This window comes from Gloeophyllum trabeum (assembly GCF_000344685.1).
Source record: "Gloeophyllum trabeum ATCC 11539 unplaced genomic scaffold GLOTRscaffold_00003, whole genome shotgun sequence".
NCBI lineage: Eukaryota > Fungi > Basidiomycota > Agaricomycetes > Gloeophyllales > Gloeophyllaceae > Gloeophyllum > Gloeophyllum trabeum.
Window position 1 is genome coordinate 175,009 of NW_006920412.1, and position 25,792 is coordinate 200,800.

General features: G+C 53.1%; 7 protein-coding genes across 7 annotated transcripts; 4 read left to right on the plus strand and 3 right to left on the minus strand.

Moving 5' to 3' along the window:
• Positions 1-5,535: 5,535 nt before the first annotated feature.
• Positions 5,536-7,476, plus strand: GLOTRDRAFT_136623 (uncharacterized protein; the record flags this gene model as incomplete). The annotated part of the gene is made up of 9 exons (XM_007864917.1): positions 5,536-6,148; positions 6,208-6,338; positions 6,391-6,579; positions 6,640-6,729; positions 6,793-6,923; positions 7,001-7,150; positions 7,210-7,221; positions 7,270-7,313; positions 7,366-7,476. The coding sequence occupies exons 1-9, from the start codon at positions 5,630-5,632 to the stop codon at positions 7,474-7,476; spliced, it is 1,377 nt and encodes a 458-aa protein (XP_007863108.1). The 5' UTR covers positions 5,536-5,629.
• A 2,181-nt stretch (positions 7,477-9,657) lies between these two features.
• On the plus strand, positions 9,658-9,924 carry GLOTRDRAFT_35739 (uncharacterized protein; the record flags this gene model as incomplete). Its single annotated transcript, XM_007864661.1, has 2 exons — positions 9,658-9,759; positions 9,808-9,924. 2 exons carry the CDS (start codon positions 9,658-9,660, stop codon positions 9,922-9,924), a joined length of 219 nt encoding a protein of 72 aa, XP_007862852.1.
• A 22-nt stretch (positions 9,925-9,946) lies between these two features.
• Positions 9,947-11,496, minus strand: GLOTRDRAFT_71596 (uncharacterized protein; the record flags this gene model as incomplete). Its single annotated transcript, XM_007864918.1, has 2 exons — positions 9,947-11,131; positions 11,216-11,496. The coding sequence occupies 2 exons, from the start codon at positions 11,494-11,496 to the stop codon at positions 10,111-10,113; spliced, it is 1,302 nt and encodes a 433-aa protein (XP_007863109.1). The 3' UTR covers positions 9,947-10,110.
• Positions 11,497-11,730: 234 nt separating this feature from the next.
• On the minus strand, positions 11,731-13,924 carry GLOTRDRAFT_114404 (TBC-domain-containing protein; the record flags this gene model as incomplete). Its single annotated transcript, XM_007864919.1, has 7 exons — positions 11,731-12,086; positions 12,143-12,290; positions 12,341-12,431; positions 12,479-12,660; positions 12,714-12,802; positions 13,566-13,696; positions 13,760-13,924. 7 exons carry the CDS (start codon positions 13,922-13,924, stop codon positions 11,948-11,950), a joined length of 945 nt encoding a protein of 314 aa, XP_007863110.1. The 3' UTR covers positions 11,731-11,947.
• Positions 13,925-14,138: 214 nt separating this feature from the next.
• On the plus strand, positions 14,139-17,593 carry GLOTRDRAFT_71599 (ARM repeat-containing protein; the record flags this gene model as incomplete). Its single annotated transcript, XM_007864920.1, has 14 exons — positions 14,139-14,297; positions 14,351-14,492; positions 14,554-14,627; positions 14,842-14,963; positions 15,023-15,182; positions 15,239-15,369; positions 15,423-15,828; positions 15,884-16,148; positions 16,213-16,398; positions 16,507-16,628; positions 16,692-16,769; positions 16,822-17,169; positions 17,221-17,280; positions 17,339-17,593. 14 exons carry the CDS (start codon positions 14,139-14,141, stop codon positions 17,591-17,593), a joined length of 2,508 nt encoding a protein of 835 aa, XP_007863111.1.
• A 1,212-nt stretch (positions 17,594-18,805) lies between these two features.
• Positions 18,806-19,231, plus strand: GLOTRDRAFT_9905 (uncharacterized protein; the record flags this gene model as incomplete). Its single annotated transcript, XM_007864594.1, has 1 exon — positions 18,806-19,231. A coding segment is annotated over one exon (426 nt), but the record flags the coding sequence as incomplete, so codon positions are not given.
• Positions 19,232-22,688: 3,457 nt separating this feature from the next.
• Positions 22,689-24,372, minus strand: GLOTRDRAFT_56168 (uncharacterized protein; the record flags this gene model as incomplete). The annotated part of the gene is made up of 6 exons (XM_007864792.1): positions 24,270-24,372; positions 23,843-24,217; positions 23,547-23,792; positions 23,358-23,497; positions 23,284-23,301; positions 22,689-23,226 (listed from the first exon to the last, which is right to left on the minus strand). Coding segments are annotated over exons 2-6 (1,308 nt in total), but the record flags the coding sequence as incomplete, so codon positions are not given.
• Positions 24,373-25,792: the final 1,420 nt, after the last annotated feature.

Consider the following 25,792-nt stretch of genomic DNA (forward strand, 5'->3'; position numbering starts at 1 on the left):
TTTTATACTTTAAATCCGGAGCTTACTTGGATCGATATGCGATGGTGGAGTTATCTAGTTTCGACGAGTCAGGCCTATTGGCAAAGCTAGGATTGATTGTAGACGCTAAGTCCGACGCGAAGGGACTCCGAGGGTCGCTGAGACGATAATTCTGGTACGCTGAGAGGGTGAAGTACAAAACTTGGATTTTCCACTACGCTCCATACATTTTTATGCTATTGGAATGGTTTTGCGTCCGCCCGGAGTTAAATAACGAATATGCTCCGCATCCCACACAATTACTCAGCCTTTGCCCACCGCTATACCATGTCCCATACGATCCTGCCGTGTTTCCACGTGCTCGTCCTAGGTCCTAGAGGTAGCCTCGACGCGTCAATGCTCGCTTGAAGTGCCTCATCACGCTGTACTGCAGGCTGATCACGTGCGGATTAGCTCCGGCCGCTTGCTGACTGATACGTTCCGTCCGGCCGTCGATTTACGTCCGCTGACTCGGTCGCTTTGACGGAAACAAAGGGGCGTGATGACTGGGGAGTGCTAATACCAATGACGCACTGCAACGCGGGCCTCCGCCGTTCCCGGAGATAATTAGTCACAAAGGTATTCTTCCGGGTGACTTCGGAGCGTCTGGCTGCGGAGATAAATCAGATTGGTGATCTGCGCCTGCCTTGAGGACGTTAGAAGGTCCGGAATTAAATCCAGAACCCTTCGTCGGTTACTTGTAGCGTAAGAGGTCCGACAGGTGGTGTCGAATAAACTTTGGAGGGGATGTAGGATGTGTCAAATTCGCAATTTCGGGGGTCAGAAGATCGTTGGGGCTTATCAGCGGTCCGAGACAACTGAAGGGTATTTAATAGTTGGAGGGGGAAAGGAGGAGTAAGACACCGTAGGGTAGTCCGTAGGAAGACCTAGAAAAATAAAACAAAAACCTTGACGCCTGAAACAAACACTAGTGGACGCTCCGGAGCATTTATCTCCGGAAAGTCGCAAACAAAGTCGCAAACCACGAACCCGAGTATAGGTTCGGGCCCACGGGAGTAGAAAATGCTAAAAGGACTTGTTTAATTTTATTCCGCTATGTGAGACTCACCGGAGCTAATTGAATCGATGGCGGAGATAATTCACTTGATGAGTCAGGCCTATTGGCAAAGCTAGGATCGGTTATAATTCGCTAAGTTTAACGCTTTCGAACTTCTCGGGTCGCTGAGATCGTAACGCTAATTCTCTGAGATGGTGAAGTCGAAACTTATTTTTCTGTACACTACTTTGTACAATTTATACTACAGGAATGGCTTTGCGACCGTCCGGAGATAAATAACAAATAACCGCCGCTACCCACAGGATTGCTCAGCACTTGCCGCCACTATACCATGCACCACACGACTCCCTTGCACTCCTACTTGCTCGTCCCAACCCCTAGAGGTCACCTTGATGCTCTGCCACCTGATCCAAGCGGTCCCATCACTCCGTGTGACGCGCCGGTCACGTGCTAATTACCTCCGGCCGCTTGCTGACTGATGCTGGCCTCATGGTGACTCGTATGCGTCCGCACCTTCGGTATCTTGACGGAAACGAGAGAGGGATTGTGCTGGAGGGTGGGCATGAGGACGATGCCCCTCGATAGAAGTGCCCACGGCCCCGGAGCTAATTCATCTAGAAGTTGCGTTGGTTAAGTCGCTCCGGAGCTCCTGTTTGCGGAGATAAATCGCGGAATGGGTCCGTGTACGCCTCGAGGATGCTAGGAAGTCCGGAGCTAAATAGAGCAGTTCTGTAGAGCCCATAGAAGCCTAGTGGCGTGTGAGTGCTGTGTCGAATAAGCTCCGGAGGGCTTGTACGATGTGCTGAGTCCGCATTTTCGGGGGTCAGACGATCCTGAGGCTTATCACCGTATACGTTGATAAGCCTCCAGGATCATCTAACCCCGGAAATCACGGAATTAATGCTTCATTCATGCCCTCCAGAGTCTATTCGACATTGCGCTCACATGACCCTACACTATGATTGGCTCAAAATGATTTCTCGATTTAACTCCGGAATTTCTAGTGTCCTCGAGGCAAGTGCAGATTCCCCAAGATGATTTAGCTCTGACATCAGGCACTCCAGAGTGACTCAGGAAGCGACTTCAAGAAGAATTAGGTCCAGTGGCCTCGGGCACCTGTCTAGTTGTGAGTCATCCTCATGCCCAACTTCCAGCACTTCCTCCCTTCATCTCCATCAAATTACTGAGCTTGCGGATGTAAATCCATGCACCTTATGCTGTACTAGTATTTTAACACTAACCACTAAATCCTAGTCCCTCACATTCCAGTATGATGGCTGTAGATCTTTCCTGTGCTAGGGGCCATCTGTTGGTCCCCGTATGACAGCAGCAAGAAGCATCAGAGATCAGAGAGAATATGTCAGCCCAGAGACACACTATGCTCCCGCGGAGATTCCAAATATGTATGACATTGGATGATTCTGGCTTTGCCTCAGAAGTTGGCACATGGCTTTGGAACTACACATCATTACAGAGTGGTGCATGTACTGTATGTTGCCCTTGACGGGGCTTGTACACTGCCACAAGATTTGCAGACATGCTGCCTTTGCAACACGCGTCACCACGTCTTTACTATTGTGCCCCCGTGCAAACACAACCACATATCACCTTTTCGAGAGAAATATCATGTGACCTCTGCCGCCGCTGGCCACATAGCTAAAAATAGCGGACTTGAATGTATTGAGTAAGCTGTCACGCTCCAAGCCATTGTCACAGTCACACTCTCATAACCCATAGTCCCTGGAAACCCATATAGCTTTCGGCTTCCACCGACCACTATGATTAAGAGGGACTCTACTGTAAAATGATGGCCACCCAGTGACGTGTATGCTTGATCTATGCTCTCTTCTAACGTCTGGATTCCATTGCCTGCAGGCTTATCTCCGGGTCCAGTCAGTCAAACGCTGGCAATTCAGAAACCCCCGCGACGCCATGCGCTTCTTGTACATCGACAGGAGCTTTTGTAACGCATCGAACGTCTTGAGTGGGGTCGGCGCCATAGAGTCCAGCTTGCCCAAGGATCGATTCGTTTTCGCCGGACATCGTGAACTATCAGGACAAGTTAACGACAGCAGATGCACTCCAAAATTCAGCGTAGGTCTTTCCAGGAAATACTGTCTATCACGCGGAGAAGCAGGCATTGTCTATTAGCTGCTGAACGATTAGTCGTCGCCTCCCCGGCCATCTTGGACGCTCATTCGGTCGCTCCAGTGAGTGCCTAGGTGCCCGAAACCAGCAGGTAAAGTTCAGACAGCACTTGTCGTGTTCCATTCTTCAAGCCATGGAATGCTGCTCAGCTTCTTGTGATACATGATCGTCGGGTATCTGAAGAATCGACCCCCTTCGACTCTGAATTTTTTGATATGTCGCCGTGGGCTCCGCAGATGGGTGTCTTTTCTTCTCGTAGTAGCTTTTTTATGATTCTGCGGAGAAGAAACAAAGCCCTACGCTGCTGGAGTCCAAGTCTATGACGAGATGATTATGATCTGCACCGTCACTCTCCCTCCGTGTTTCTCATCATCGCATCGCGCCTACTACCGTGGCCATCATCTAGCGCAATGATGCTCGAGCTGAGTCCTTTCTATCTCTTCCGCATGTCCTGCATGGGTAGGCCCCATTTTTCCGCGTGCCCACGCTGTTCTCACCTCACGGAATGCATGCCAGCTCTGACGTCTCTGGCATGTATATCCTGCATTCGCTCACTGCTTTGCTCGCGCCGCGCATCCAGCGCAAGTCGTATATCTCGGTGCCGACGATGATCCCGGGGTTCGTGCTGCTACCAGCGTCGTACGCGTAAGCCCTTTCTCCTCTGCTCCCTAACGCTCATGACATGATATTGAGCCTGAGATGTAGCCTGTCTCACCCCCTAATGTGGTCCACGCAGACCCATCACGTAGCCACCGAGCTCGCATGGACAGTCACTGTTGTGCTCTTCCTAACCAGTACGTCTTCCTTCTGCAAACTCCAGGCATGCCCTAGGCATAATTCACTTCATCGAATGTTGCAAGTGCGGCAGTTTTCGTGTCGGGCATATCCCTAGTCCACGCTGATCCTGAGACATTTCACGTCTTCCACGTTCCCCCAATTACCTGGGCACTCTTCGGCGTCGGTGCGTATCCTCCCCCTTCCTCCCTCTCCCCTCTCCTCGCCTCGCTCACCACGCCACCCTCTACGCAACAACCTAACCGCTCTCACCCTCGTCACCTGCCTAAGCCTCGACACCTCCTCTGTTCACGCCACTCGCCTTCACCCTTCCCACTGCCCCACCTGCTCTGCCGCGCCCCAGGTCCCGAGCCGGCGTATCGTAGCCGCTACTACTGGTCGATTGCCACGAGCGAGGATATCAGGGGGTATTGCATGCCCGGGTGCGTGTGTGACAGGAAGTGTGCTGGGGGCGGCGAGGCAAGGGCGGATGGGAGGGGGAGGGGGAGGGGGAGGGGTTGATTCGCGTGCCGAGCGTGATGCAGCGGGTGAATAGCATTCAGGTCGGGTTGGGGGCTTACGTGTAAGTACAGCAGACGTGTCTCGTAGTATATCCCGTGCAACACGTGATAACTCAAGTCAGAATCTGTGCTATCCTATCGATGGAATGTCCGGATTTCTCTGAAGTCCGACCACTGGAAGCAACCCCAGGTTCTATAGAAGCGCGCCGGATAGGAAAGACATACGGCACGAGCAGGGGGGACGCAAAGACGGTTTCCTCTGACATACCCGACGCAGCAAGTCAGAGAACATATTTTGGGTTCGCAGGACGGTGTTGGTCTTTCCTGTCTCTGATGCCCTTGTGTTCTACGATTGCTACGCAGTGCCCCGAGGGACCCATTGTCACCCTCTGCTGCGCACCGCCTTAGACAACGGCGGCCACGTTCTCTTGATTGGCTTGATGGCATTTCCTGCCCATTGTCTTCGCATGCGGAGCATGCTCGGCGCTCTACCAGCGTCCAACATCAGCTTCTTAGACTACGGTGAGTGCCGTCATCAACCGCAGCGAAGGGAACCCTTACTCGGAGCCCACCATCCGGCGCTAAGCCTAAAGCAAACAGCACCGTCCATCAGCTGCCGTATGCATGTCCTCAAATGTTGATAGTGCACTGAGTCCTATCATCATCGCAGCATCAGTCTAGATTTGTCGTACATAGACAACCCGCGAGCGCCCATTGCGGGGGTTCATCGATGAACCTTTGCAATGGGCACTCGTTCATCCTGCACCCTCTATCCGGATTCAAACATTGCCGAGCTGTATACGGCGAAGTACGCATTCACGGGTGGCTTTACTGCGGCACCGTCGTACTAACCGTGGACATTCGATATCACCAAAGAGCATTCGTCGATAAAGTACTACGAGGGCGCTTGAGCACTATTTTTGCATTCTATTCCAGCACTTCTCGTTCTCATTCAGTAATGCTTCCACGCCTATTTCGCATGGCCCCGTAATGTTATGCCCTAACGTATATATGCCCTAGACGTCGCCCGGCTCCTCACGCGCAGGTGAAGATCATCCTAGATTCTTTCGTCCCTCGCTCACATCCGTGCCCCACCAGCATCTGCCACCGCAGAACACACGCTGCTCTGGAGAGATCGTACCCAACCTTGATGTCCGTCGCCCATAGTGCTGATCAAGGGGGACGTCAGGCTCGCAGGCGGACGTTGATGCAAACAGAATCCCAGCTTGCTGCCGGAGAGGAGGCACAGCATCTGCTTTCGTCGGCGCAGAAGCCTTCCGACCATGACACTTCATTTTCGACCGTCCAGCCAACCTCGCACGGAGACGTCGCTCTACCCGCTCACTCGGTGTCCAGCGTGGTACCTGCGGGCACCGCTGATCATGTATGCCCTCCTTTCCCAACCGGCTTCGGGGAAGGGGAGTCTTTCAATGGACGCCAGTGCAGTATCTCTGACTCTGAAAATTTGACCCTGAACCCGGGGATGGAGGGGCGCGGGGTTTTAGGACGTATCCAAGTGAACGGGGAGAAAATCCTTCGCCAGCTTAAGGCCCATTGGATTCTAGTGTGCTTCGCATCCGTGGTGGCCTCTCTCGTCATCAGTATCCCCATAGGGTGGGCTTTGCGTCTTCGTCCATTCCAGGATGCTGCAGATACCGGGGAGCCAGGGGTATACAACTATTCCCTCTCGCTCATGTCGCCCGCTAACGATTGGTCTTTTACTTGCAGTTGGCCTTGCACGCCACGTTGATTTCGGTGGACCCGGGCACAGGTTCCATGACAATCGATTGGGGCGTCAATGTGGGCCTTCATAGTTGCCAAGACTACCCGAACGCGACTATCAACTTGTACTTCGACCAGTGAGTGCTCGCACACTCGCCGTATGCGTCGTCCTTCCTCACGTCGCTTCAGGAATCTTCTACGCTCATCATCGTGCGAGTCGGGGAGCCCGTCCAACAACCGACCTTCTGTCCCTGTCTTCAGTATGAATATGACTGAAGAATGTCCCTGGGACTATTATGGAGACTCGGCGTATTTTCGAACTGACATCGCTATCGGATCTCTGCCAGGTTCGACTGTTCAATCGTATCCTTTCGACGTGTATGTCTTTTCTCTTCCGTAGGGTTCACATGAGACTCTCGATGCTATATGTTGTTGCAGATATTACGCCGATATCTCCATGTATACCGAAATACCAAACAACAGCACGCTAGTCCCTGTATCAATCACCAGAACCGGGGGAATCGCCGTGTAAGTGCCCTCTTTCCCGCTTGGTTGCCACCGGTGTGGACCTGTCCTCTGATACTCGTGCAGAGGTTACAGCACAATATTGACAGACTTGGAGCCGGGAACGTCAGTAATTGGGAACACTTTCAAGAGCAAACTTACAATCACCCGCGGACTTGTCATCCGTCTATACTCCGTGCTCATTGTCCTTGCAATCTGTATGTCTGATGCATAGCCTCACGCTTCTTCATAACCCTCGCTGTTTACAAAGCTGACTTGCTCGCACTTTGCGCAGGGCTCGTCACACTTGCATTCCTTGCGACATGCGTCGCTGTGGTGTTTCTGGGAAGACCAACGTCGGCAGCTGTCCTCGCTCTGCCGGTGGGGACTCTGTTTGCATTCACTCAACTCCGGTCGACATTACCAGGAGCACCAGCTGGATTCGGTACATATATCTTGCTCTTCTGTGATACTGTCAATTGATATGCACTTCGATCTTTCTAGGCGCTGACATAGGTGTGACATCAGCTATTCGTAGTACGCCCAACTCATCGTGCCCTCTAGATTTTGTCGGCATTTTGCCATGCCTGACAATAATCACCTTCTGCGTATGTCATTGATTGTTTTGCCCCGCTAGCCATCACTAAATCATACTTTTAGTCGGTTCTGATGATCCTAGTGTTCCTATACCGCAATCCCGAGTCGTGGAGGACATCTGAAGACAAAGATCAAGAAAAGTACCCGTCAAACTCATTTTCTTCCGAGTGTTAAGTTGGATGTATGACATGAAGAGGATATTGGGGAGTATTTGTGGGTGATACGTACTGTATATGAAACATGCATTAATTTTATCATGCCTCCTGAGGTCCAGAGAAATGGAGAGGATAAACACATTTGCTAGTACTTACAGGTACGGGTCGCCTGCCTGTCGTCGTCAATGAACATCCGTGAGATGTCGGAGTTTGCCTCAAGTTCGAGCTCGCGTCCTCAGGCCGTTGCCCGTCGCGGTGGTCGAGGGTACCGCTGCAGGCGGCTCCGACTGTTAATAGGATGAATGGTACCCAATGGACTATCTCAGGACTTGAACGCATAGCGCAAACGAGCTTGTCTTCCGTTTGCCAGACTCATCTTAACACCATCACTTTGTCGTCCCCGCAGACCCTCCACGGTCAGACTGAACCAAGCCGTTTTGATCAGTGTATACGAGTTCACTGGTACCCACTGCTCCAAACCCTACTCTTCGCATTACTACCCTCGGGTTGCACGCTAGACCATGATACATCCGCGACCTTGAACACGGTATTCAAGCCTCTATTTCTCGTGGAGAAGCAGCCAATGCCACAGTAAATGCTGATAGCGATGGCTCGCCTCAGCATACCAAACGGCTCGGGGCACTCACTCCGGGATATGGCGTGTCAAATTGGTAGATCCTCTACGTAATGGATCCGAGTCTGTGTTCGAGGCTATGCTTGCTGTGCACGAAGCGTTGCGAGGGACCTTCATTAAGTATGTTCACATGTATATTGTCTCCTCCCGTCACTGACACACGTCTCCTTGTTGTACTATGGTGTTCCCAATAACCTGCAATGCCGTTGGCGATGTCATTGCCGTGGCTCAGCTGGTGTACCAGATCGTGAAGGCGCTGAGCGACAGCCGAGGTGCCAGTCAGCAGTACCAGCAGCTTCTGCAGGAGCTACGGCTGCTGCAGGAGACCCTGGGCCACGCATCGACGGTGCTTACGAGTGTAGGTCGGAAGAACGACACCCTGGACCAGATTCTGGAGCAGGTCGCCCAATGCAGTACCGAACTAACCACGCTACATCGAAAGATCGAGGGGTACAGGAAGAAGTTGGCAAAGGATTCCTGGCGCGCGATTGGCTGGGCTTTGTTCAAGCAGGACGAAATGAAGATCCTGAAAGATAGATTCTCTCAATATCGAACTTATATCGTGCTGTGGCTGACAATAGGTAACAGGTGCAAGTTACTCGCTATTTCTTCACATACTGAGACTGAACGAGGTCGTGTTAAGCGCATCTGCGTCAATCTTGGTTCATTTTGTCGATGAGGCGAGGCGAGACCTTATGTCGGTCAAAATCAAGTTGAACGAAGTCCTGACATCCTTACGACGACTGCCCCGTGCGCTTGGATACTCGCTCGATAATGGAGTGCGGTTCATCGACGCACTAGGCAAGGACGTGATATTACCAATGACATTATGTAGCACCTGGGACGTGAGCAATTATGAGTTCAACTGCTCAACTGCGGTACTTACATGGTCTGACCGATGCAGAAATTCGATGCAATCGTCAAAGCGCACTTCAAGCAGCGCGTCGGGCAGATATACGTCGAGAGAGGGCAGTACGACATCGCTTGTGATAACTGCGGCGTTGTGATGGATCCGAAGACCTGGTCACGACGCATCAAGTGCGGTCTCGTTCTCGAGATGAGTATCGTATTATCCGAAGTTGGTTCAGCGCAGCGTAAGTGCCCGCGTTGTCGCGACCACCGCAGTATAATCCTTGTCACTGGCGGCTGGGCCGAATGGTGAGGCCAGTATTGTATGCCCATGGTGAGGGTTTCTGAACTCGGGACCCAGCCTAGCTTGCGACGCAAAATTCCGTTCCGATGATGTTGGTTCGGATACCAGTGCACTAGATGCGAGAACAGCCGAGCCGGATGGCAGTGGTAATAGTGCGGTGGGCATGACTAGGCCTGTCACCGTGCAGGAGTCGCATGCGAAGGCTCGCCCATCAACGGCCGACCTTCGCGAGGAACTGGACCTTGAGGACCCCCGCTTCTTCAAAAGCTTCCACGTCTTCTATCTCCCAAGACTCACCTCTGACCCCGTTAATCCTGTTACAGTAAGCGTTTCATATCGTGCTTCAGCCAGAAAAATGACTGCATGCTTACTAGAACGAACCGCCTGAATGGCTTGCCCAAGCTTTGCGTGAAATGCGGGAGCAACATCCCGATGACCGACTCGAGACCGTGCCGAAGGCCACGTCGCATACAGACCCGCAGCGGCGAGTCATATGTCAAGATTGCCCTGGCAGGGTTCGTGGGTCCTCAGCTACTGAAGGCAATATCTGATAGTCGATGCAGTTATATAGTGTCGGGCCAGGTGAAACCCTCAAAAACTTCGAACTGCACTTGAAGAATCGACAGCACCGGCAAAGAGTTGCCGACCGCGTTGCAAACGCACAGACAGCCGGACATTGAGGCAACTCATCTTATGCCATGGTATGGCTCATCGCAAGGATGTATTTCAGTCTCGAGACTAAACCCATATACATCAATACACTAGACAGGAGTATAGCGAGGCGCTTAGCGAGTACAGCCCTGCGAAACCCAGGCCGTCATGGTATATCACGTACAGCCGCGAGGCATGGTGCAGCCCTCACTCCATCAGTCCCTTCTCCGCCGTCTGTCTTCGTCCCGGTTGCGGTCCCTGTCCGACCTGTCGTAGTCCCGATCCCTTCGACTCTCCCTCCGTCTATCATCATCACGGTCTCTCCTGTCCGACCGCTCATAATCCCCATCCCGGTCTCTCCGTCTGTCATCATCGTACCTCCGGCGATCCCTCCTATCCCTGTCATAATCTCTGTCTCGATCCCTATCCCTTCGCCCATCGTCCCGGTCCCGACCCGGTGACCGCCTCGCAACCTGTCCCTCCGGCGACGCCCTGCCACTCCCGCTCCCACTTCCAGACCCTTCCCGCTCCTTCTTGATGACCGGCACATACTTCATAGCAGCGCCCTTCCCAACTCTCTTCTTCTTCCCGCTCCCGTCGTCCAGCACCTCCCTCTCCTTCGCGCCGATGCCCAGCAGGGCCGGCCGTGACTGGGGTAACCACGGCTCCACGGGGCCCTTCTGCTTCCGGCTTGCAGCCTGGCCCTCCTTCCACCCCATCCCCCGGAGCATAGCGGCGCCAAATTGCGAGACGGGGACGCGTTCGTAGGCCTCCATCGAGGCCACGTCTGGTAGTTCTGCGACATCTTGTCGATATGCTTCTTCCTCGCTGATCGGGCGGATTGCCTCGATTACAGGGCCGTCCCCAGATCCTTCGCCCTTGACCTCAGCCAGGAGGGCGCGCAGCGCGCGCTGGTCCTCGCTTTCTCCTTCTTTCTTGACTTCTTCTTCTTCCATCTTGACGTCCACTTCCGTAGTTACCTCGGTAGTCTGTACACCATCCATGCCGTCCTCAATCTTGATCTTCTTTGCCTTGAACTGCAGCCCAATTCTCTCAGGGCCCGAGTTAATCGAATCCCGAGTGCCCAGCCCCCCAACGCTGCCATCCGCGCCCGTCTCCGCCTGCGCACCCGGCGGCACATAAATACCCGCCTTCCTCTTCCTTGCCGCCTCCCGCCAGTCGCGGTTCTTCAGTGCGGGTATCACCAACGGGCCCTCCTTCTTCTTCTCATGTAACCTGTTATTACGAAGCAAAAGCACCGACGCTGCTGTGAGTTGAGACCTGCCTGCGCGCGGGCGAGCTTTAGAGATAATGACACACCGCTGCACGCCGAACTGGTCGAAGCCCGTCACGAGCTCGTCTACGGGCTGCGCGTCGTCATCGTCGCTGCTGTCGTCGCGGTCGCGGTACATCCGTTTCGGTGTCGGGGACGAGTTGGCGCTGCGCGCAAGCGGGCTGCCTGGCGCATCCCTGTCGGCTAGATGACGCGGCAGCGCTGGAATTTTGAACGACGGGGCGTCTGAGTCGGCTTCAGAAGAGTTTCTTGAGATGGGCGTCGGTCTACGAACCGTGAAAGAGACTTTGGACCCCGCTGCGGACATGGTGGTGGTTGGAAAGGAGTGGTGGCGTATGAGCGCCACCGGCTCCGGAGTGTGGCGATGATTCGCAGACGTACTCTCGTGAAGCGCAGTGAGCCTAAGCGAAGTGGGTTCTGCCACAACCACAATCTAAAGCCTTACGAATCCCGGGAAGCACGTATACATGAGGCAATACGCCGCAAAGGAGTATACATATTCATTATAAGTAGTAGAACAGTTTATGCGTACAAAGAGAATGGCTACAGTCCAAAGGACATACGAGCGGACAGGGCGATTATGGTATCACTTCGGCGGAGTGCCAGTACGCACGAACTACTTCGAGCGCAGCATTACCTGATGATTCAGAACAAGGGACATCGAGAGCGGCAACAGGAACGAAAGCAAGGAAGACACGACAGCATGAGAGACATATTAGCGGAGCATAGAAGGGACAGGCGAAGGGTGGAGGGTGACTTCAAGTCTCATGGACGTCGTACGGATGCCGGACGAGCTCGTCGTACAGTTCAGGCGGGAGATCACGGACCAGCGTGACGCATATCCCGATGACCGGCTGGGCTTCGAGGGGCGGGAACTGGCGGAGTCGTTTCATAGGGCTACAATATATATATTATCAGTGCTCAATGAGAAGGCGAAGGAGATGGATGCGTACCTTGGTTCCTCCATGACCTCGTCGCGCATGAGCAGAAGCTGCGCGATGACGCAGAGGACGTTAAGGTGGACGCCGAAGGCGAGGAGGAAATCCCACAGGTGGAGGACTTCCTCGAGTGGAGGCGTGCATGCGCAGAGCGTGAGTACAGCTAGGAACCATTAGCGGAGCACTACGAGGAGCACTATGAGGATGGCTCACATGGGAACGCATACAACTCCGCGGACAGATTCTTCGATCTTAGAAACGCGAACAGTTCAGGGTCCAGGATCTTGAGACACCGGTCGAGGAGCTGCTGCGTCTGTAAGCAACAGCCCAAGCTATGCCTCCGAAACGCACCTTGAGCCCGCGGTGGACACCCTCTAGCGTCGGCTGGACATATAACGGACAGCACTCCTCGATGAACTTTGAGAAGCAGAAGAAAGCCTCCAGCTCGGAGGGCATGGTGTACAGAAAGGGGGCGGCGAGGACGTTCATTCCCTGGACATACGTGAAGGCTAACGAATGTGATTCTTGTCGGTCTGAAGGTCTTGCTCAGTCTGGCTGCACGAATTAGAGGAAAGGGGGAGCTCACCGTGGTTGCGCCAAACGAAGGCGTCGAGCAGTCGTACGAGCATATCTTCCCGGACGCGCTCTTTGAATCCGCGGTCCGTGGCCAGTGTTCTGCGACATACGTTAGTGAAACTTGTTTCTTAAACGGCGTGCCAGCTGGAGTCGGACGGATGAGAATAAGGAGATTGTAGGAAACAGCTGATAATCGTCTGCAGCACGATGTACTGCACGACTACGAACAAGTTGTGAGAGGCTGGGTTCAGCGGCGAAAATGCAACAGTATAGGTTGGCGCATTGAGCCCACTGAATCCAGAGCGCAATGGAGCAGCCATGCAGCGCACTTTCTCGGGATACAATGCAATATCGCCCCACTAGGTACGACACCGCCATGGAGGGCGGGCATGAACTAAGTGACTATTGAGCCAAGCCCAGAGACTTGCAGAGAGGGAGGCGGTAGGAACACGTGCTGATCATTTGGGAAGAGCGCGTGTACCTCTCGGCTCTCTCTGCAAGTCTCCAGGGTTGGCTCAATATAAGACTGACGTGAGGCGCGAGTCTGTATAATAGTGGATACACCATGGTCAGAGGAGCTGACATTGGATGTCACAAGATCACCGTGATGTTGCACGAAGTCGGTCCATTCATCTTCCGACGTTCCAAAGCCACCAAAAGACACAAAATCCCCCGAGAGCTCGTACCACCCACGCAACTCGCAAGCTCCGACACGAATTGGGTGGCAGTATGCGGCCCAAAGAATTGAGACACCGGACCTGCAGCCGAGCAACGCTACGATCCAATGCAGCGAAGGCCCATTCCCCTCCCCCAAATCCGTCCATAGGCCAGGAATCCCTCGATGTAGACTCGCATGACTCACCTGAAGGTGTCATTCCTGATCTTCTCCCGAACTTCACAAGGCCCGCGGCCGACGTACTCCAAGAACGTCCCAGCCGATACATCGTTTACTCGTAGTAGTATCTTCCATATCCTAGGGCGTAAGGTGGGATCCTGTGAACAGTCGATTCCCAACTATTCTCCCATTGTTCCTGAATGAACGAGGAATAGACTTACGGTCGACGAGGGAATGGTTTCCGTCAGGATTAAACGTCTCAGCTTCTTTATTCTGTCCTCTACATCCGTAGGCGATTGATTTCGCGACGAAACCTTCGGCGCGTTCAGGATCTTGTTAAACGCGTGCGCCTTTGCAGCCGGGGAAGTCTCCAAGTCAGACGACATATTTCAACATACGTTTTTGAACCAAGGAAAGCAGAGTTAAGAGTTGTCAACTAATCTAGAGTAGAGAGGTGGCCGCCGGCAGGGAAAGGAAAGCCTGAAACGAGGATCAACAAGCGCAAGACGAGGCAGGAGGAAAGGATGGAAGATGTGGCTGTACACCGCAGCTGCTCTTGTCTTCTCCGCATAATTAACTCCTTCATCACAAGCGGCAGCGATGGACGTACCGTTCATGTCGTCGGGTGCGATGAGCAGGGCGCAATACGCATTCGTGCGCAAGGTGGAGACCGCCGACTCAGTCTCGGAGGCGGAACAGCATATCCAAGCGGAGGTGGAGGTTATACGGCGCCAGCTGGGGGACCCGGCGCTTTCTCTTGTACGATTGCGTTTGCTATTTGGTTGATAGCGATACCTTGAACTGAACCACAGAGACAATGCAAAGAATACCTTGTGATGCTCCTCTACTGTGGTATGAATGTGTCCGTGCTCCCTCCTGGAGGGATGGATTTCGCGCTGCCGCATGCTGTACATCTGGCAGAGTCTGGCAGCACTACGCAGGACAAAAGACTAGGTGAGCAGCAATGCTAGGAGCTGTTAAACTAGGGTAGGTGATAGACTTGAGCCTTGCCCAGGGTATGAGTTTTGTGCCCAGATGATGCCTCCGAATCACGAGCTGCAGCTCATGCTCGTTAACACTCTACGTAAAGTGCGAATTGACAGTCCATCTGCTGCCGATTTCCTTGTAATGCGGGAGCGTATCTGGCCATGCATCGACTGTTCCATTCGGGCCCTCGTCTACAAATCGATACGTATGTGGGGACCCGCATGGCAGAGTACAAAGCAGTCAGCTTGACGCTCCATTAATGCATTGTAAGAGGATCGGCTGCCATATCTCAGATCTAACATATCCACCAATTCAGGACCTCGAATGCTCTCAAATTCCACGAATATGCCTAGCACTAGAAACGCTCATCCACTCCCCCTTCCAGGACGTCGTCCCGGCCGTGCAGTCCCGGTTACACGATCTGCTCTCCCACAACTCGTCAGTATGTATCCCATATCCTATACATCTACTCGCAGGTTAAACTTTCGCGACCCAAGGCCAGACGTCCGTAGACGTGCCCTCGCCGCGATGTGCGCGCTGGCGCGCCAGGAGCCTCACCTCCTCGCTAATGCCGCTGAGAAAGTGGTAAAGCGTCTGAAAGACCCTCAGCCGATCGTTATTAGTGCTGCTCTCACGGCTGCGATCGAGCTTTACAAGGTATATTCCAGAGATTTGTTCAAGCAAGGGTGACCGCTGAAAGAGTTCGTATGTAGTCTGGCCATGCACTATCCTCCCGAGTCGCGTCCATAGTAAATGCGCTGCTGCCGCCATCCTGGGATCCTAATCTGGACAAATCTGAGTACTGGTTCTTGTTGAGAGTCTTGAGCGCTCTCCGCGTATTTGGGTATGAGTATTCGTGAAACCCAAGCGTCTCGTCGCATCCTGACCTCCGCAAAGTCCTACAGCGGAAAATCTCCGATTGATACTGCAGATTATTGAATGGGCAGCGAATATAACACCCCTTCCCCGATGTCAGTCCTATCCGTCTCATTGTCGAATACTAGTACTTATTCTAACCCTCCCAGCCTTACTCTATCAAGCGTTCACCGTCCTATCCACGCGAAAACCCGCCGTGGTCGCTATGGTCCAGTCGTCTCCGCAAACCTGCCCGATTCTTCCGATCAGGAACCTCATCAACTCGACGGATCCGGACGAGCAGTACCTCCTCCTCTCGTGCATTGAATGCCTGGACGCTGCCGCGTGGGCAGGCACAATACCTGAGGTTCCCGGCGTCCTGGACTCCTGGGAGGTCGAGCGGATCATGACGTTCCTTGACTCGCCTGACGAGGCTATCCGGCGAAAGGTACGCACAAACCGGTTCTCAGTCCAATATCTAGGATTGAGGATGTATTCTGCAGACCCTGGGCATACTGAACGCGGTGGACAGCAATATCGTGCAAGGGTGCTATGCCCGGATCCTGGAGAACATCCCGGACGAGTCGTTCGTCGATGAGCTGAATGTTGCGGCTCAGCGTGCGCTCGAGGTCGTGGAGGTCCTGGATGGCGACGACGGCGCAGCATACGCCACACGACTCCAGAACGCCTTCGCCGCTTTCGAAGGGCGCGGCCAGAACATCGTCCTAGAGAAAGCTGTAGAGAAAGTGCTGACGCGTTTCCGCACATGTACGTGGCGTCCCTTTATTTCATCGTAGGCAGTCGCCGGACTTAGTTCGCTGTATTGCTGTAGCTGAACGCGAGTTCCGAGTTGCATGTCTGACCGTCCTACTCGAGCCTCTGCAAGACGCCACAGCCAAAATGGGCGCCACATCGATGGTCATCGTCACAGCACTGATAGTAGAGCACTTACCTATGTGCCCTGTTCCACCCGGGCGGCTGCTACAGGGGCTAGCTGGGCGGCTGTCCTCGTATCCATGTGGGTCCCAGCTTTTGTTTCCCCGTATAGTTGGTGTTGCCATTCTGACTGGAGATCGTTGATTCTGCGCGTGTGTATGCTTCTCGGGTGTCACGATGTGTTGCACAGCGTCGGTTAAGGATGCTTGTTTGGTCGCGATGTTGAGGTTGTCGGCAGAGTGCGAGGTGCCTCCCGATGTGACAGAGCGTGTGAGAGAATTGTCTGAGCGCTCTGGGCGATATATTCGACAAGTGAGCGTTTGTTATTTCTATGCAACAAAGCGCCTAGAGGAAGATGCTGATCTTGTATTATAGCGCTGCCAGCAGTTCATCAGTCTTAATACCCAAAAGGAAATTCTTCAGCGTGCCGTGGCGCATTCCAAAACATCATCTGTATGTGCATCGTTCCACACGTACCCTCTCCCCAGATCTCATTTCTACCTAGCTTCCGGATTTTCTAATCTCGCTGGAAGCGAGCATCGCATCATCCGCTGACTCACCGACTAAGCCTCGGACATCCAGTCCTCGGCCGACCAGTCCACAAGATGGGCGCTCGTCCCGCGCCTCGCTCTCCGCGAGCAAGCTGCGCTATGATGCATACGAGCCTCCTCGAACGCAGGCGCGATTGCGCGCCCATCGTAGCGCAAGCAGTTCCCGGTCTGTAGGTTCCTCGGATCTCGGCAGCCCTCGCTCGGAGCGCTTTGCCCTTCATGACGATCCCCTGTCGAGGACTGTCACTGCTGGTGACTTGACGCTTGCGGCTGGGGATCCTGAATTAGTGCGGACAGCTCGTGTGAGTATACTGTTGCTCCTTCGATCCTCACTATGCTGATTGTTTGTACAGGAACAGAAGCACAGTGTTAGAGCACCCCAGCAGGTACCGGACTTGCTGGCTGATGCAGAGGTATGACTCATTGTTTGCACCTCGGAGGACTCACGTAGCTTACTGGCACGTCTCGCAGATATCAAGGTCAGACTTGATAATACTGGAGTCACCCTTCTCCTCGGAGCCCGTCGATCTCGCAGCTTCGGGTGCCGAACCCGACTTCGAGACCATATGGAACGCTATGGAGCCGTCGAATCTGCGCGGATGGTGCGATTCCTCCATAGACGCTGTTGTTCGCCAGTTCCAGACCCTGCAGCTTGCTATGCGAGTCATAGCAGCAGACCAAGCACCGTTTGAAGGTACGCATTTTTCATTGTACAGTGCTTCCTAGGTGGGGATAGCGCTGATGTGTTGCATTCAGGAGACCTGAAGATCATTATATCCTCTGAAGCGGGGTGGTCAGACAATTTTAAGGGGGCTGTTATGCGGCTCAGAGAAAGCGACGACGAGAGCTGTCTATGGAGGTTGCGATGCGATGATATCGAACTCCGAACCCGCCTCAAGCGATTGTTGTCCCAGGAATGATCCCTGTAGTACTCGTAGACACCCCGGTATCTAGTCGTATCCGGTAGGAAAGTGCAATGGCTGCCTGGAATCGCGTACAGGACTGGTGCAGATGAGTTCTCTATTTTAGGAAGTGCTGTGAAGCGCGGTCAAGCGCTCGTGGGCAGAGTGGCGGCGCACACTTCCCGACTCCCGACTCCTGTGCCACCAACACCGCTTAGTTTAGCTATCTGTGACAACAGCGCGTTGTGCCAGTGCATGAGCTTCTCGATGGAAGGGTTGGTCCCAATAAGGACGCGCTTGTTTGCTCTAAGAGTGCATTTGTTTTGATCGTCGTACCCATTCAAGCATATTCAAGGACGGCGTTGATAGGTCGCCACATTTGCTCCTTGTCCTATAAGATGGACCTCGAGACAGCTCCTCCTCCCCCACCCACCCACACGATAGTAGATGCCCTCTCTCACTTCCCTTGTCCACCTGAACATCGCCCCGGATGTAATCCCACCTTCCCTTTTCCCTCGCAAGGGGGGAGGTGGTGGTGGCCACGGGGGCGGCGGAGGTGGCGGCCACGGTTCCTCGAGCGGTGGTAAATCAAGCGGGGGTTCGAAATCATCTTCCTCCTCATCGTCGAAAGGCAGCTCGGGCTCCGCCCCTGGAAGTTCGAAATTCTCCTTCGGTTCAAGCACTGGCGCTTCCGGACGTTCCGCCACAGCGTACTCCAACGGTGGCGGCAAGCCCTTTACTCTGTCATCTAGCTCTCCATTCTCTGGAAGACAAGCCGGCGGAGGAACAAGGGTCAGTATTACCCACTTACTCGGCGATGTCGCATAAGGCTCATTCCGTTCCCACTTCAGGACCAAGTATACGGCACCTCGCAGTATGGTAGCGGTTATCCATACGGTGCATCTGGCAGCTACGTGGACAACAGGCCTTTCCCTTATGTCTTTTGGCCGGTACCTATTGCGCCACACTACTATGGGTGTGATCCGGTAAGGTCCCACCCTGCATACCGATAGTATCTCGCTAACAACTCATGCAGTATGCCCAATACAATGGAACGGTCAGACCAGGAGGCAATATGACGACCGCAATCATCACCCGTAATAACGCACAGAACACTTCCGAAATCTACCGCCTCATCGGCGACGAATTTTCGGTGCAGGAGGTCCTGAACGCTCTGGTATCCAACTGTACGGTCAAGAACACGACACTGGAGTCCTTCAGTCCGGAGGTCTACGCCTACCCTCAGCCGGAGCAAATCATCCAATGGTACCGCGCCTCTACCTTCGGGTTGGGCCTGGATACGTACAACAATTCCGCCGCGCTAGCTTCAAATATGCCCTCATCAAATGACACGAGCCCTCCTCCCCTCAGCTCAGCCACTCCCCTGCCCGCAGGGCTGAACATGACTTTCCTGACCTGTTTAAATACAACTATCGCCGCATCCCTGCCCTTGATGGACCCGCCAGAGAAGCACCACCTCTCTTCAAGCACAATCGTCGCGATAGTGGGAGGTTCGCTGGTCGGAGCGTTGCTCGTGCTATATTGTCTGTGTGGCTGCCTTGAGGGGAGAAGCCGATCGCGATATCGAGAGAGCCTGGCTGTACCCGTGGTCGAAAAAAGGAGTACTGAAGAAAAGAGCAAGGTATCATGGCTTTCACGTCTCTCATGTAAACGGCCGCACACCGACGAGGTCTCGCACTGATTCTCGCCCTGCGGAAGGATTATGCGGACTATATTATGCGTCTACGAATGAGCTCTACGAATGAGCTCTCATGGACTCATACTCACGCTCATTATTTGATGATTTACTTGTGAATATCCTATTGTCTATGATACCCGCCATACAATCCTTATGCTGTTATGTCCATGCAGAAAAGAGAGCCTCTTAAGGCGATCAGAGAAGTGTTCAATTGTCCTATACAATTGTTTCTAGACAGTTACCTGCCTAGCCCGGGCCCGCATGACAAGGCGGACGAGCAACCTCCTGGATTTGCGTGCTACGTATGAGGAACAAATATATCGCATTGATGGGATACAGTACAGATTATAAAGCAAGGTAAAATACGAGGGCAAGACATCAAATACCCCGAGCATCTTCAGACGACATCACGACGCAGTCAAGGTCAGGTCAAGTCGATGAAGTCGTTATGATCTATGGGCGCCTTCCTCTTCTTGGTTGGAGCGACCTGCGTTGCTGGTCGGGAAGGCAGCGCTGACGATGATGGGATCGACGCAGCTAGCACACCTGCTGACGTAGAGCTGGAGGCGACTGGAGGCCTCGGGGCAGCAGGCATCGACGCTACGATTCGTGCAGTAGATGAGAGGTTCTGCCTCGGGGCAGCGCTCGCTGGCTGGCCGGACGCCACTGTTGAATTTTTGTGCACACTGGGGTTAGCGTCCAGCCGCTCCACAACAGCGCCATAGTCAGCGCCAAAAATCTTTTGGAGTTCCTGCTTGCTTGTACTGATGCTGTTCAGGATATTTCGTCCCTCGGTTTGATGCGCCCTATACGTGGCTGGCTTCCAAATACAGTCAGCCTTGGTAATCTGCGAACTTTTCAGGGAACGTCTAGCATAGGAGAACAGTCCCAAACATACAATTAACCCTTGAGGACTCGATCGAATCATTTCATAGGTGGCTGCCGAGCGGCAGTACCTATCAAGATACTGCTCGACATGTCTCCGCTTCGGAGCACCGATACGATATAGAGTCAACTGCCGCTCAGGACTGGCGGTATTCGTGAGGAACTGAACGACTCGACGGCACTCGTTACATAGGCAATTGACTTGTTTCACGGCTGCCACAGCCTGGGCTGTACCCGCTTCGGTAGACTTTGCTCCCAAGACTTTGTTTAGCCATGCAACCATGATGGCTTTGAAAGCTGACGAGAAAGGCTCTGCAGCGGCCGATAGATGGTGCTTAACCAGGAATCTTCGTAATTCTGGAATAAAAGGTACGAGGATCCGCTTGATATAGTCTTCGGATACGTCTCCCCCTGGATTCAGGAGTCGCAGTATCACCCGAGCGCGCGACGCAGGACTCGCTTTCTGGCAGAACTCCAGATACTCTATTGCCACAGCAGTAGTCGTGATCCTTGCTTTGCTGACGATGAAATTGACGAGATCTGCGGTGACAGACGAGAGGGAGTCCTTTGCGGTGGCTGGCCAGTAGAATTCTTCTCGACGAGCGTGCATTTCCTCTACGAACTTACGCTGCTGAGTGTCCGCAGGGAATTTCTTCACATTCAGTATAATCCTGGAGTATTGAACAAGATCCAGCGTCAATGGTTAGATGGCAAGCGGAATAGGCAGTGGGCGCTCACTTTGATGACAATACCGTCGAATCCCCACTCAAAAGTACCGCTTCCAACAAGGAAGTTACGCCCGAATCCGGCACAGGGAACTTATCCCATTGCTCGATGGTAGTCCGAGCAAGTGAAGCAACGTGAAAGGCCGCCTGGACGATATTCCCTGACGTACCGAGGATAATGCGCAAGTCAGAGACAAGAGGCAGGACAACATGAGCAAGCCGTTGTTGCATAGTAATGGTGCTCGAGCTAGGCAGCGCTCCGAAAAGCTTCTGGAAAAGTTCCCCGAGTAAAAAGTCATTTCCGGTTTTCACGCACGCGCCGACGTAGCCCTTGGTAATCTGAGGGTCCGGCATTCGAGGTGCATAATAATTTGAATATTGATAGCCCGAGTTCTGCAAGAGATTGTTGGTCGGAGCAGCATAAAGATCCGCCTTCTGTATCGCGTATATCAGAATGTCTCCTGTGCAGTGGCGCAGAGTCCAAGCACTAGCCGTCAGACTTAATTCGGCTTCGTGCAGCTGCAGGGATAGTGCAAATTCTTTCAGGAACTCGGCACTTCCGACCGCCTTTACCTGAGGTATGATCCTGTGGCACCATTAGCTGCTGCATCTGCAGAAAAGGCAGAAGGAGCAATACTCACACGTCATGGAGGAACGTAAGGCCGCCGTTTTCAAGTGATAACTGGATCAGCATGTTGCCTTCTTCCTTGGTAGGCGCCTTGAGACTCCGAACAAACTTCTCATGCTCCTCGGAGATCCAAGCTGTGAATGTTTCATCTCGAGGTTGCGTATTGCCCAGGCGTTGGCTAATCTCGCGTATCAAGTCATACCTGCTTTGATTGCCAGGATCATTTGCCAGTATGCGCTCGAGCCTGCACCCAATGCGTGAGTATTACGATATGGATCACCGAGAGTGCTTACGTCGGCCGAACTGATTCGAATCCAAAGGTTTCTATGGCCTTCAGAATTCCCGGTGTTGTCAGCACACTGACGCTTCGAGTAGCCACACAGGATGTGATGACTTGCTGCCACAGTCCGAAATCCTCCCATTGGCAAGCAAGCCTGCTTACGGCGCGGGCGGCGGGACCGAATGCACGAGGTGTGATATAGCGGAGGACGTACTGCACGAATTCTTTCTCTTTCGTTGTTGGCCGTGCGGACTTAATCTTCCCTAGCTCGGTGAAGGCGTAGTCGTAGTCCTCTCCCCCGTAGATGATGTCGAAATGGGACGAATCCGGCCATATAACAAGCACTGTACGACGGTACCCTGAAAGCACGTAGGTGTTAGTGTCAGCGTAGCATCCACAATGAAGCACTCACATCGTTCAAGGGAACCCGCGCCCTAGGCGTATGTTAGCCTTGATCGCGGACGCATATACGAGGTGGGTGCTTACATTACCCATATACCCCTCGTATTCTTGTTCATCATGAGGCCCTGACTCTACCGTGTCACGTAGGTCGGACGGGATAGTCTCTTCCTCCTCGTAGTCCAGAGTCTCTCGTATTCTCGTTCCATACAGATCGACAAGGTCAGTGATCGACATCTCCCGATCTATCACTTCCGCCATAGAAACGTCGTCGTCGTCATCATCCTCCTCGTCGTACCAGCAGCCGTAACGCCCGCCGCCGTAGTCATCCCCGCATCCGGTCACATGACACTCAACACTAGCCAAACCTATATGGAAGCCTTGCTCCTCCGCCAGGCGGTTCAGGAGGGAGAGTATATGCGCGTCTTTGCCCTTCAGCGAGCTCCCCTTGAGGCCCTCCTGGCCGTACCTATGCTCAAGGAGATATACGAGCTTGCTCGGCGCTGATGCTTTGTCTTCGTTCTTCTGGTTATGCTTCCACGAACGCAGAATATGTCTGAGGCTGTCTGCGGTTGCGTCAGTGGACGGCAGGGCGGGTCCTACGGCCGTGGTGGTGTGCATGAGATTGTATGCCAATGCGAGCCGGTAGCCGCTGGTGATGGGCTTTACCTCGTGCGTCACGTCGGTGTACCAGGACAGGATAGTTGTCTCGTATCCACTTGTCGCGCTGCAGTCAAGGACTTTTGAAAGGCTACCATGTGAGACATGCACTTCACCACCGGTGAATTGGGAGGGAAGCACAATCACGACGGTGGCGAACATTCCTGGTGCTTTCTCTGTACTGGGGAACGATCGCCATCAGCGAAAAGGGAGTGTAATATTGCCAATGAGAACTCACTCCTTATGCGGCAAGAAACTGTAGCATGACCCGATTGAGAGTTAGAACGTTACGAGACTCATGAAACGACTCACTGAGATCCGGTCTCGTATAGTAGAAGCTTATATAGTTCACATTTTGGGTTGCTGGCTGCGAAATTGACACCTAGGGTTTGGCATACATCTCGGATAACGGTCTGGATGTAAGTCTGCCAAGCAGGGTTCCCAAAGCGAACCTACACCATCCATATGAGCTCCATTCTTCCCCTTGAAATCCATACATACCAGGGATGCGTCCATTTCCCAAGTATCCCTCACTTTGGTATCCACCACGGTACGCTCGGCTTTCCCGAAAGGCGCTTGGATGCATCGAGAGGCTATCACCTTCGCTTCTCTCTGGCTGAGAGGTAAGCCAATCGGACCGAGGTCTGCGAGCTGCAAAGCTGGATTCGGCGCATTCGGGGCGGGCTTTGATACGTAGAAGGATCCGGTGAAGCCGAGAGAGCCTGAAAGCGCGTCTTGGAAGTCCGACTGTAGGCAAGATTAGGGCGGAATACATGGCACCAGTAGAATGCACTTACCCGAATGTCAATGCTGGGGTTGTCAACCGAGCCCTCGTCCTCTTCCTCATCATCCTTACTTTCGTCCTCCTCGTCTTCTCCCTCTCCGCCCTTCTGTTCTTCCTTCATTTGGTTCTTAGACTCCTGATCGGCATGTAATCCCTGAGACACCTCTCGCTTAACCCAGCTAGCCATATTGTCTTGCTGAGCTTCGACGTTTTCCGTCGATTTCAGGGGCTTCTGGTCGTCGACCCCGGATTTGTTCTCTTGAGGCTCCGCTTTGACTAACCTTGCTGTTTCCGACAGTGCAGACTTGGACTCCTCAGGCTCTGCTTTAAACTGTTGCGCTTCATCTTCCATTTTGCATTTGGTTTCAGATGTATCCATAGCGTAGACCTGTCGCAAACTCGTATTTATATCAGGGAACAGTAAAGGCAGAGTGACTTACAGCGAAAAGAGACGGGCGCAACGAAGATGATGATAAATGTACCTCTTCGTGGTAGGGCGTTAAGCGGAGAGGCAATATGACATGCAAGGCAGCGGAGGAGGAGGAGAAACGCGCTCGGACGCGCCTGTGGCACGGGCAATATAGCCTTTGATCGGAATACTGAAAGACTGACACGGGGGCGTCACGCAGTCACGTCGCGTCCATGGACTCCCACGTTGTGGCCAGTGCCACTCACGCAGATGCTCTCGGATGCCTCCAGCTTGTGCACTCCCATGTTACTCTCTTCCGGTTCTTCTTCCGTCGTATATGCGTTCACACCATCAGCGTAAACGCAAGGGGCCCTGTGATATTTGGGAAGGCACGGTTGCAAGCACTTCGAATAACCCGGTCTCTCTCAATACACCGTCAAGAACTCCAGAGGCAAAGTTAAGCGGCTCTAGACGAGAGGGGCTGTCTTCAAGACCTTTTGCTCTGCAATGTTGGAGCAAGTGGACGGAGTGGTATCAGTGACTCGAAAATGCAGAGTTATCACCTATGGCTTGACTGATCGGAAACAAGGCGGCGAAAAAATGGGAGAATCGTCCAGCGTCCTCCCTCCGGTCCACTGGAAATGTGATGTCTGGTCTACCTCAAACCTGGATGATAAGAAGTAAATGTTTCCTCACGACTTCGCTCGGATACGTTTACTTGACCGGCTTCCATTCCACTTTGGGCCAGGGAAGACAAACCGACAAGAGATGCCTGTTCAATGCATATAGAGACTTCTGAGTCAAAGCAGCCGCCCGGAGGATATGACCCGACATAACACACCTCCACAACGCATACACGAACTTTGAATCAGGGACATGCTGAGACTGACAGTGGGGAGGCGCAACGCCCGGTTCCGGTGCGAGTTGATTTGTCAGCAGATTGTGGCTGAAAGGTGGTCGCAAGTATCCCCTCGTATTCTTGTGCATTCCTCTGCTCCATTCTCACCTTATGCATGCATCAGCAATGTATATCACTATTGTAAACCAGAAAGAAGGGTATTCTACCATTATAGACTGTAGTAGATATAAACATGTCTGTCTCTTCTTATTCCTGAGCTGACCACCATCGGGATGAAATGATGGTCAATTTCACCGAGGTCGGCAAAGGAGTGCTTAGGGAAGTTATGTATTGTCTTTAGAAACATTTGGAACATATCTATGTGCACACCAGTGGGTGCATTCCCTATCCTTGATACAGATGAGCTTGATTTCCAGGAAGCACAAATCTGTGTAATTAATGGACAAAGCAAGTACTGGATCACAGCTGTAAAAGGCTGAATATATATCTCATGTACTATGTTGATTTTACAATTCTAACATAGGGGAAGGGACCTGCTTCTGCTGCGGCAGGAGAGCCCGGACAGTGACCAGGATATTTGGTGTGACACTTTTTGCGATGGTGTCACAGCTTGTCACGTCCGCGACGCGTTCGGACGCGTCGTTAATTGCTCTTTACTGCCAGAAAACCTACAGCGTGCTACGTTCACATTCACG